Source organism: Haplochromis burtoni, unplaced genomic scaffold (genome assembly GCF_018398535.1).
Source record: "Haplochromis burtoni strain Fernald_Lab_line unplaced genomic scaffold, NCSU_Asbu1 Contig_11, whole genome shotgun sequence".
In the NCBI taxonomy this organism is placed as follows: domain Eukaryota; kingdom Metazoa; phylum Chordata; class Actinopteri; order Cichliformes; family Cichlidae; genus Haplochromis; species Haplochromis burtoni.
In genome coordinates, this window is record NW_024582372.1 from 726,635 (window position 1) to 738,118 (window position 11,484).

The following is an 11,484-nucleotide window of genomic DNA, read 5'->3' on the forward strand; positions in this document are numbered from 1 at the left end:
AAAAAACCCCCCACAATCTTTCTTTATTTTGTTTTATGATTATGCTCTGACTTTTGTTTTTCCTGTTTATTTAAAATTCATCTGGAAATTAATATATTTTTATCAAACCTTTGCATTCCTACAGAACTTAGATGTACAAACCACTGCGTGTATGTTTAATGTTGGTGTGTGTTTCTAAATTTACAAGTAAATGCTCTGTAGAGAAAAAATCCACCTGATCAGTAGGTGGTTATGCATGCAGAAATTGTATATTTACTGTTACAAGCCTCAACTACTTTAATCCAAACTGCCAATAATGCTGAACTTTAAAGTTGCCATATATCAGAATTTTAAAGTTTAGAAGCCCAGCGTCCAATAAGAAAATCGCCAAAAATATGCCTTTCAGCATCCAGTTCCTGTGCTGCCATGTCCAAGTTTCAGTTTATTAGGTTCAGATGGGTGATGTTGCACAAAAAAAAGCTATATGTTGACATAGTTTAAAATGGGATTAAATCTGTTAGACTGTGTGACCAGTTGGTCACTGCCACTTACCCATCTCCCCTTTTTGGACATATTTTCTATGAGTTCAATTGCTGTTTATTTAGAACCAATATATTGATCTGTTGATATTTCATAAAGTCTTCAATTATGTAGATTTTCAGGCCTTAACTGTTTATTTTCAGCTCTTTTCCTATTTGCACCGTACCGAATGGTATAGGTGAACAAAAAAATTTATGTGTATACATACAATCACTGAAAACATAACTTCAAATATGTGTACTGTATTGGCAACAGATATATATATATATAATGAAAGCATGCATTAGCAGTACGGTACTTTTCCTTGTAAAGAAAATTGTTAAACTGTAAGACACAAAGACTATGAGAGTTGTTTTATGTGCTTTCATTTTTTTAAATTCAAAACTGTGAACTAATGCTGTGCAGTTTAATATGTGTTTAATCAGTGCTGTTTTCATGCAGTGTAGCAAATGTCTGTTGATGCTCATGAAAATTGTGTGCCTAAGGCTGTCAGGTTACTTAATAGCTGTTATCCAAACCCTTTCATACCATCATGGTAGTTGTTTCAGTCTAAATTCCCTTAATTAAGTCTCTGTATGTTAAGTGGCAAACCTTGGTTAATGTGTAAATTCTGACCTTTATGTATTTGTTTTAAAATAATGAGTTTTGGCTGTGTTATCTTTCAGCATGATGTATTGTATATATATTTTTTCCAAACTAATGGACTTACATGGTGTTGGTAAACACCATGGCTTGTTAAACATATGAGTAGTGCATGAATAAATTAATGAAATGCATTTAAGCAATGGTTTTAATTCTGTCTGTTAATGACCGGTCTGCAACTAAGAACAACAAAAAATCCAAATGAAGATAGATCTCTTTGGCTTTCCAACATTAAAACTGGGCTTAACAAAAACAACAACAAAAAACAAAAAAAACAACAAAAAAAAAACCGCTGGAAGACTGGTGCCTACCTGTAGCGTCTGTAACCAAAATCTCGCGAGATGACTGTGATACGCACCGTGCCTCCGGTGCCTCTCTTAATGGCTCTTCGGTGAGTCGGTCCGTCAGTCAGTCGGGCTGACAGGATGAGTCTCCTCTCTTTGACTGTCGGCTACTGTAGGAACCGAGTCCGGACGCTGAGCCGCAACTATTCCTCTTCATCTACTTTTCGCTTCTTCGTGGTTCTCACATCGGTAGGTTGTAAAAACGCCGTTATTGTTTTATATCAGCTTAACTACACTACAAGTTTTTTTGTCACCTGCGTTTGCTAACAATGGTTTGCAAGGAATTATGTTAAAAGTTTGTTTTTTGGTATTTTTTAAAATCCAGATATAGCAGTCAACTCCAAAAAACCCCAAGCAAGCTGCAGCAGTGTTTATTTATCATTCCTGCATTGTTTGTTCTCTCACGGTAGGCGATGTCCGTTCCGTTAATGTAGTTTATAAATCAGTTTCCTCAGTTTCATAATACATTTGTTTTTAAAGGGGCTCTCTCTCTCGCTCATTTATCCATCCAGTTGCCTTTAATATTTAAAACTGTTTAAGAAGATGAATTGCATCACCCATTGTCTCTCCTTCATAAAAAAAATCTACTAACTACTATTAAAAATACATTCATAGTATTCAGTTTCTTTCTGTAGTCAACTGTATAGGGGAAAATTGTCACCAACAGGTTCCTGTATTCCACTATACCGGTGTGAATGTGTATGGTTGAGCTGTGTAAGATGAATTTTCCAGAGTCATAACCTGCAGCAATGGTTTTATTGCGTGCACTATTATGTATGTTTGATACTGAGCAATGCTCTCTCATAGTGAATCACAATTTGAGCAGTTGTATGGTAATCAGTTTAGTCAAACCATAAACATAACTGAATCAACATTAAATATGTGCAGATGGCCAAAATGAAGTAAATATTTGACCTTAACAGCAGCTGTTCAGTGTTATTGTTGCAATGACTGCATATAATTAGTGTGCCTAGATCTTAATCAGATTTCAGTAATCCTTAAACATGTGAGCAAACAAAAGAGTTTTTTTTAAAATGTAAAAACACGAATACAGTCTCTGCTTCATGAGACTGTATCCTTTCTCTCAGTTAGTTTGTTTACATCTCTGTTTTCTATGTATTATTGTAGGCAACTGTTGTTGTGATTTGGCAGTATATAAATAAAATTTAATTGAACTGAATCTATTTCATGTACATTTCTTTTTATACATGGCTTTTGATGACTGACTTCGCTGCTAACCTATTTCAGAAGAAATCACTCATCCAAAGAAGATGCGGAGGTTTACATCAACACATTTTCCAAGTTACTCGGTTACTTAGCTCAAGGAAACAGCCAAAAGGTAGTCCATCTTTTAGTGCTGTTTACCTTTTTAATGACTCTAAATCAGTGTGCACACAGACTGTAAACCTTAAGGGCAGTGTGAAGAACACAATTGCTTACTTTTCTATGTATTGTTGAACTGTGTATAATTTCTTTACCCAGTGAGTTTGTAAGCCCTGTATTTCTCAGCTCTGCCGCAATGAACAGTTGTGTTATTATTGCTGTTCAGATGGAAATATAAAAGAAGAGTCTCGTGGAAGGGAATGGCAGGACTCAAATAACGGGAAGGACCAAAGACGAAAACGATGGAAAAAAGGGGAATCATACTGGTGGTCACGCTTTCAGGTGTGAATCATAGCCAGAATTGTGGCAATAACTGCCTCGTCTTCAGTCACTAAATAATAACAAAATATGTTTACTAAAATGATTCTATATAGGAGTTGTAAACTAAAATATTTTTTCATTATCCTATTTCTAACAGGAGGAATTTCCCTTTGATGATAAAACGGTCCAGAACCTAGCAGCCGGTGCAGCAGGCATGGCCTCAGCTTTCTTGTACTTTCACTTTAGAGAAACAGGAGTCCAGATCTCCTGGAAGGATTTTGTGCATCACTACTTGAGTAGAGGCTTGGTGAGAGGCAGAGATCGTTTTAATTACGGTGTCTTCCTTACACCTGTGTGTCTGTGCTTGTGTTTGCAACCATGTGAACAAATGATTCCTTCTGCTCTCCTCCCAGGTGGGCCATGTTGAGGTTGTCAACAAACAGTATGTCAAAGTATTTCCAGCCCCCGGCGTGAACACATCTCGAGTGGTCAGTTTCATTAAATGTCCCAGTGTGTAATTGCAGTGTCTTATACAAACTAAATGCATTTATTTTTACTGTTAAACTGATGAGAATCGACAAAATGTACTTCACTATATTGATAAAAATGACTGTATAAACAAACAAAACAAACATCTTTCTTTTTCTCACACACTGTATTCCCATTTGCTTTTGTTGGTAGAGGACACACATACTTTCTGAAATTCCAAGAGCACAAGTTTTAAAATACAGATCTCAGCAGTCAGCATATTTGTATTTGGCACATAAGTACTTTCGTTTTCATTTTCTCACTGTCTTTCCTTATCAGTTGCTTTTTTTTTCTAAATAAAGCTTGCTAACTGTTATTTGCAGCAGGCATTTGACTGATTACACTGAGAAAATCACACGAGGAACAATTGCTATTCTAACAATGCACAATGGTAGTGTGCCTCCTCCGAGGGGCCGCAGTCCAGATGAAGAGTCAGTCAAAGTACAGTAAAGGTAGATATACTTACTACATATACTACATGCTGTTGTCTTCATGTTTCAGAACTATTTGTGGTTCAACATTGGCAGCGCAGACTCATTTGAGCATAACCTGGAGCTAGCACAGCAGGAAATAGGTCTGGACTCCACTCAGAAAGTACCTGTGCTCTACAGCAGTGAAAGTGATGGGTGAGAAAATACAGCAGCTTCACTTTAAAGTTACTGCATTTATAGGTTATTAGAATCGATGTCCTAACTAAGGTTTTTCTCTTCCCGTAGGACTCTGTTTTTGAGTGTTCTCCCAATCTTACTTGTGGTCGGATTTTTACTTTTTGCAACACGGCAGGGGCCGATGGCAGGAGGACTTGGTGGCTGGGGGAGAGGAGGCCTCTTTGGGATAAGTGAATTCAAAGCCAGGATAATTAAAAACAATGTCAGTGTCCATTTTAAAGATGTTGCAGGGTGTGAGGAGGCCAAACAAGATATCTTGGAGTTTATCAATTTCCTGAAAAGCCCACGTCAGTATCATGACCTGGGTGCTAAGATTCCTAAGGTGTGTCATTTCTTGATAAAGAAATTTATTATTTTTATTAAAATAAAGCAATTCTGCACTTCTGTATTCTGATCATACTCACTGGAACAAAAAATTCCTTAAGATAGAAAATACATTAAATCTGATTAACTCCCTTGTTTACAGGGTGCAGTGCTATGGGGCCCATCTGGAAATGGGAAGACTTTGCTAGCTAAGGCCACTGCAGGAGAGGCCAACGTTCCTTTCATCGCAGTCAACGGCTCGGAGTTCCAGGAAATGTTTGTCGGTGTGGGTGCAGCAAGGGTTAGTACGGAGCTGAATGATTGGACTCTCAACGGGTCTGAAAGCACAATGATGGGTCACATGCTTGTGATGCTGCAGTGTGACCACAATATGTGCAAATACAGCAGATCACTGAATTACTCATTCTCGTATCAAATTAAAATGATGAAGACTTTCTACTTTTGGGTGTTTTGGCAATGTCAAAAATTAGTATAACTGTAGAAATAAATAGATCTTTTCTGTGTTTTATTAGATAAGAGATTTGTTTGCCACAGCTCGAAAAAATGCTCCTTGCATTCTTTTCATTGATGAGATTGATGCCATCGGCAGAAAGCGGGGCAAAGAAAACTTTGGTGATGAGGGCGAACAGGAGAACACCCTCAACCAGCTGCTTGTGGAAATGGATGGTGGGTAATTATGTTTTATGTCAACATTTCTGATGCTATTTTTTCACAAGCCCTCAGTCCTCTAAATGGTTTTGTCATTGCAGGATTCAACAGCAGCACTAACATCGTGGTTTTAGCTGCCACAAATCGAGCCGATATCCTGGATCCAGCTCTGATGAGGCCTGGACGCTTTGATCGACATGTATACATAGGTGAAGTATAAATATTAACCTCAGATCTGCCTACTTCCTCTGCAGTCTCCTCGCTTGTTGCAACTCAGTTACCTTTTATGAAAACTATAAATATAAAACCATTATTTCTTTGTTTATTAAGATGCATTTCAAATTTCAGTTAATTTTCAGATTATTGGTGTCTGACCACAACACCAAGCTCACTTTTACTTTTGCTGTGATTAAGTTTATTTTCTTTTTGATTTCTGTTTCCCAGTTTATTATTCCACATGTGATTCACTGGCTCTGGTGTGCATGCAGACCCAGATGGTCTGCATAACTTTGACTTTCCCTGCTTTAGATGAGGTGTTACGTTTGACATTATTGAAACTCATATCTTGTACTTACTGTATGTTTCTTCTTGCCTGTTTACGTCTTATGTCATTAAAAGCACGTGTTGCATAATGTTTGCTTTTATCTTCGGTTAATTTGATATTTCCTGCCTGCTAAGATCTAATTTTCCTAACACCAGGACTACAGGGTGGGTGGCCAGACCACTTTTCTCTATCAAAGAAAACAAGATCATAATGAGAGAGCTGTTTTTCTATAAAGGACAGATTAGGTAACTGGAGGCCAACACGAGGGATGGGATATGTTGCTCTTCATTTCCCTGTTATTCTCTGTTCCCCGTCCTTCTGTCTGTGTATATTGTCTTTTGTAAACAGATGACAGAAAGATGGGAGTGCTGAAAAAGTTCACATTTCTAATTGGTTTAATGAGCAATTAGTTATGTAACTTGGTATTCCAAGCCACAAGTTTGGCCACTGCCTTAGGACTTATATTGGGTCCTTTCCTGGATGCTTGCAAATGACAAAGGGTTTTTAAATGGTAAAATAAATTACGCTGAATTCATGGCTTTAAAAGTGAATTAAAACATTTCTCCTCCAGTAGGAGTTAATGCTTCTGTACTGAAACTTTTAAGTCAATACATTGTTGTTTTAGAATTTGCTCTGCCTTTCGACTGAATATAAACCTTTAAAAAAAAGTGTTATTGTAAAGTTTCTACAAACAAGATTCACCACCTTTTCATGCTGGCATGGTTTCAGTGAACTATTTTTGCAGTTGCTAATTGTGCACGTGTAATGCAGCAGAAGGCTGAGTAATTGTCAGCATCAGCTCTATAAGCTTTTTGTTTGCACAGTACTGTGCAAACAAATTTGAGCTGCCTCTCGATTCTTTATATTTTGCTAGATAAACTGAACATATGTGCAGTAATTTATTAAAGCATTTTCAAACATACATGGAAATACAGTATATTAGGTAAAAACATTCAAGTTAAATTCAGTTCAATTCAATTCAATTTTATTTATATAGCGCCAAATTAATTAATTAATTAATTAATTACAACAAAAGTTGCCTCAAGGCGCTTTATATTGTACAGTAGATTGCACAATAATAGATACAGAGAAAAACCCACCAATCATATGACCCCCTATGAGCAAGCACTTTGGCGACAGTGGGAAGGAAAAACTCCCTTTTAACAGGAAGAAACCCCCAGCAGAACCAGGCTCAGGGAGGGGCGGCCATCTGCTGCGACTGGTTGGGGTGAGAGAAGGAAATCAGGATAAAGACATGCTGTGGAAGAGAGACAGAGGTTAATAACAGATATGATTCGATGCAGAGAGGTCTATTAACACATAGTGAGTGAGAAAGGTGACTGGAAAGAAAAAACTCAATGCATCATGGGAATCCCCAGCAGCCTACATCTATTGCAGCATAACTAAGGGCTGCAATGGACGTAGGCTGTTCATTGCATTCATTGATATGACCACCTTTATTCTTCAACACAGCCTTAACTCTCTCAGGCAATTTTCTTGTAATTTCTTCAAGTAGTCTTCAGGAATAGGCTTCTTGAAGGACAATCAAAGTTATTTTCAGATGTTGGCTCCTTTTGTTCTCTACACTATCAAAATGATCCCACTCAGGTTCAATAATGTTGATCTTCAGGATCTGGGCAGGTTCTCTTATGAGCTCCTCCATACATATTGATGAGCCTTTAAACTAAAAATTGTAAAGTTGGTTTCAGTACTTCATTTTGAGTCCAATTCTTGCATAATTTGACATACTTCAGCCTTTTCTTCCGGTTGCTCTTCCTTTAGAATTGCTTCTTGAAAGCCACCCTTCCACTTAGACCATTATTAATGAGGCTTTGGTGAACAGCAGATTGATTAATTGAAGGACCAAATGCATCTCTGGTCCTGTGTCAGGTCTTTGCTCGAAAGCCTAATGAACTATTTCTCAAGATCACTTTAGAAAAGTCTAGCTCAATGAAAACCAAATATAAAGGAATTAAGGAGTGAGACTTTTGCACAGTGCTGTATATGTGACAGAACTTGAAGCAGAGTGATTTATTAATGAATTATACAGACAGTGGTCTTCTTTTTTGTTTTTTGCAGGTCCTCCAGATATGAAAGGCAGGGCATCAATCTTTAAGGTGCATTTAAGACCTCTGAAGTTGGACTCCAGTGTAGATGTAGAGACGCTGGCCAGGAATCTTGCTGCTTTAACCCCAGATTTTACTGGTGGGAATAAAAGATCATGATCACTGAATACCAAACAAATCTAAAAAAGAAAATCATACAGTTTCAGCTGATTCTTGCTTTAATTTCATCACACTCTAACTTATTTGTTGCTTCTCTGTGTTTGTATAAGGGGCTGACATTGCAAATGTGTGTAATGAGGCAGCTCTAATAGCTGCACGTCGTCTCAGCCAGTATGTCAGTAGCAAACACTTTGAGTGGGCAGTTGAAAGGGTTGTTGGAGGTAAGTCAAACAAAATGAACCAAAAGAAACTGATAGTATATATGTGAATCTTTCCATAACCACTTTTTTGATTACATAAATACAATGACAATACAGTACAACTGAGTTATAAAAGCAGTGGTGTCAAAATATAGAGCTTATATGTTATTTTTTGTCAATCCATTAACCTGATGTTAATATTATGATTTAAGCATTTTTTTAAGATCTCTGTCGTGTTCTCAGGTCTAGAGAAAAGATCTCAGGTTCTGCAACTTCCAGAAAAAACTACTCTGGCATATCATGAAGCTGGGCATGCTGTCACTGGGTGGTTTCTTGAACATGCAGACCCACTTTTTAAGGTATTATTTACATTTCTTGCTCTCTCTTTGCAGTAATCCTGTAATAATTATAATGATTAAATGATTATAGATTCATCATTATAATGTACTCCACCAGGTGTCACTTGTTCCTAGAGGGACAGGTTTGGGCTATGCACAGTATCTACCTAAAGAGCAGTACCTATTCACACAGGAGCAGCTGTTTGACAGAATGTGCATGATGCTGGGTGGTCGAGTGGCTGAGCAGGTTTTCTTTCGTCAAGTCACCACCAGGGCACAAGATGATCTCAGGAAAGTCACACAGTCTGCCTATGCACAGGTACTCGCCTCACTGCAGAACAGGCTTATTGTAGAAATTTAGGCGTAACCAAACCGTATTTTGTCCAACAACAAAAAAAAAAGCATAACCATCCATGGAGTTAAAATGACTCATAGAGAATAATTTATGATTTTTATTGACTATATATTTCTGTTCCAGTCTTCATATTCTTCTTCTCTTCATATTTTAGATTGTACAGTTTGGAATGAATGGTGCGGTGGGTCAGGTTTCTTTTGACCTACCGCAATGGGGCAGCCTTATAACTGACAAACCTTTCAGTGAATCTACAGCCCAGGTTATAGACCAGGAAGTTCGCTCACTCATAGATGCTGCCTTCCAACGAACACTTGAGCTCATACTTGACAAGAAGGAAATGGTGGAGAAGGTGCGAACTTTTTAACATTTGTAGTAAGTGCTTCAGAGACATTTGCAGAGTGTGATGCTGCAAATGGATTTTCATTTGAGCATTTTTCAAAACTGTCATATATTTGGAGTATGAAAAAAATGTGTATTTTAATGACCTCAAAGCTTGATGTTTCCTGTTGGTCATGTAATGCAGGTGGCAAAGCATCTTCTAGACCAAGAGATTCTAGACAGGGCTGACATGGTGGAACTGCTAGGACCTCGCCCCTTTCAAGAGAAGTCCTCATATCAAGAGGTTGTTGATTGCTTGGAGAAATCTAAAGAAGACACTTTTCTACCTGAAGGACTAACAGACTGGCAAAACAACAAAGGAGATACAAAACACCTGCAGAATCGGCAAAACACATCAGCCCTTTACCTGTAGGTTGTCTTTAAGGTTGTCTCTCATGTGCGGCACCATCTGGTCTGGACTGCAGTTTGTCAGAGGTCTGTTAGTGGTTCATGTGACTGACAACCTTAGGATAAAAGATGGTGATGTGTTGCCCAAGGTTTTGTGCAATCTGCAATTTTTTTCATTGTAGTTTTTATGTACAAGTGCACTATTTTGCTGCAGTTGCCTTATGTTTCCTTTTTTCACTCTGTGGAAGTCTCTAAGTGCAATAATACTAACAAAACATACCATGAATAATTAGAAGAGAATTATATTATGTTATTAGAAGGGAATAAGCCATCATGCTATGTTCTTATCAGCCGCAGGAATCATGTGTTAAGTTTTATTTTGAGGTTTGGATTTTCATACAGTTTTCTATTCTATCCTATTATTTGCCACATGTTTAAAGTTCAGATCTATTTGATTGTTGATTGTTTTATATTTCAATCCTTTTGCAGATGTTGTTTTCCTTGGAGTCTGCGTATATTTATCAGTAAAGGTAATTAGAAATCAGTCAATGTTTTCTAGCTTTCTCTCTGCGCATACTAATCAGTGTCTCCCAGTGTCTCATAATAATCAGGGTAAACATTTATGTAGATATAAGAACTTCGGATTAGCTCTGGGAAAGTGTAGCTCAGTATGGGTCATATTGTTTGTCTTGTCTCTGTGTTACAAACTGTCCCTTAGAATATATGAAAATATCGCCTGCATAGTTCACTGGTCAAAGTAGTGATTAAGGAAGATTTCTGTCCTTTTATTCTTTCAAACTGTGCTTTCAGCACATTTAATGAGGATAAAAGAAATTAGCAACAGCTTAAAGTAATACAAACACTAAAGTATTTGTTTGGTACTGTAAAAACATGAACTTTGCTGTTATTCAGGAAATTACTCTGTCAGTTATGTATTTATTTTATTTTTTCCTACTTCCTGTCTACACTCTGTCATCTACTGTTGCATTTCTTATGCCAGCTGCTCCTCTGCTGGGTAAATAGTATTTTTGTAACTATTGTACTATTATATACAAATATGTAGACTAATATATACCAATCAGTACTTGAACTTGCAATATGAGTAAAGTGGGTACTTTTGCACTTTTAGCCAGGATTCCCATTAATGGTAAGCCGGTGGTACATTGGTGCTATAATAATTTTAATAATAATGATTATTCAAATTCTTTGGAGATCCAAGGATGGTGAAATAAAGTTTAAAATTTCTGTTTGAATTTAAAAACTTTAACAGAACAGCCATCTCAGACTGGGTTTGGCAGTTGCCATAGTTTCCCTGCTATTTATAGAGCACATTGTCTGCAGTGAACATGAGAGATGTGCATATTTATTTGCGCAGACTACATTTATAGCGAAAGACTGATATGAAATCAATTGCTCTCCATACCATACAATACAGAATGGGTCTCCTCCACACTAGTAACAACAGAAGTCACATAATAACTTACACTGTTTTCATTTTATTTTTTCCTTCTACCATCCCAGTGTCACTTTGAATCCACTGTGTCACAGCATTCAGAATTATTGGCACTCTTGGTATAGACAAGCTGAATATGCGACAAATAAATCAAGTAATCAGCTATTCCCTTTACTGAAAAAAATAAGAAATATTGCATCAGGAGTTAAATTCACCTTTTGGGAGATTTGAGTTATAAAATTGTTGGCACTTTGTTTTGCATGAATCTGCCTATAGTGAGATTTGACCTTTTTTTTTTTTTTAACTGCTTTAAGTTTTACCCCATA

General features: G+C 37.2%; 1 protein-coding gene across 1 annotated transcript; it reads left to right on the forward strand.

Annotated features, from left to right (window-relative positions):
• The first annotated feature begins 17 nt into the window (after positions 1–17).
• On the forward strand, positions 18–10,849 carry LOC102305021 (AFG3-like protein 1). The gene is made up of 16 exons (XM_005915179.3): positions 18–1,694; positions 2,754–2,844; positions 3,055–3,170; positions 3,307–3,456; positions 3,563–3,637; positions 4,179–4,303; positions 4,394–4,667; positions 4,812–4,949; positions 5,182–5,335; positions 5,419–5,526; positions 7,941–8,066; positions 8,197–8,307; positions 8,530–8,645; positions 8,743–8,943; positions 9,134–9,328; positions 9,503–10,849. The coding sequence occupies exons 1-16, from the start codon at positions 1,587–1,589 to the stop codon at positions 9,728–9,730; spliced, it is 2,316 nt and encodes a 771-aa protein (XP_005915241.1). The 5' UTR covers positions 18–1,586; the 3' UTR covers positions 9,731–10,849.
• The last annotated feature ends 635 nt before the right edge of the window (positions 10,850–11,484 follow it).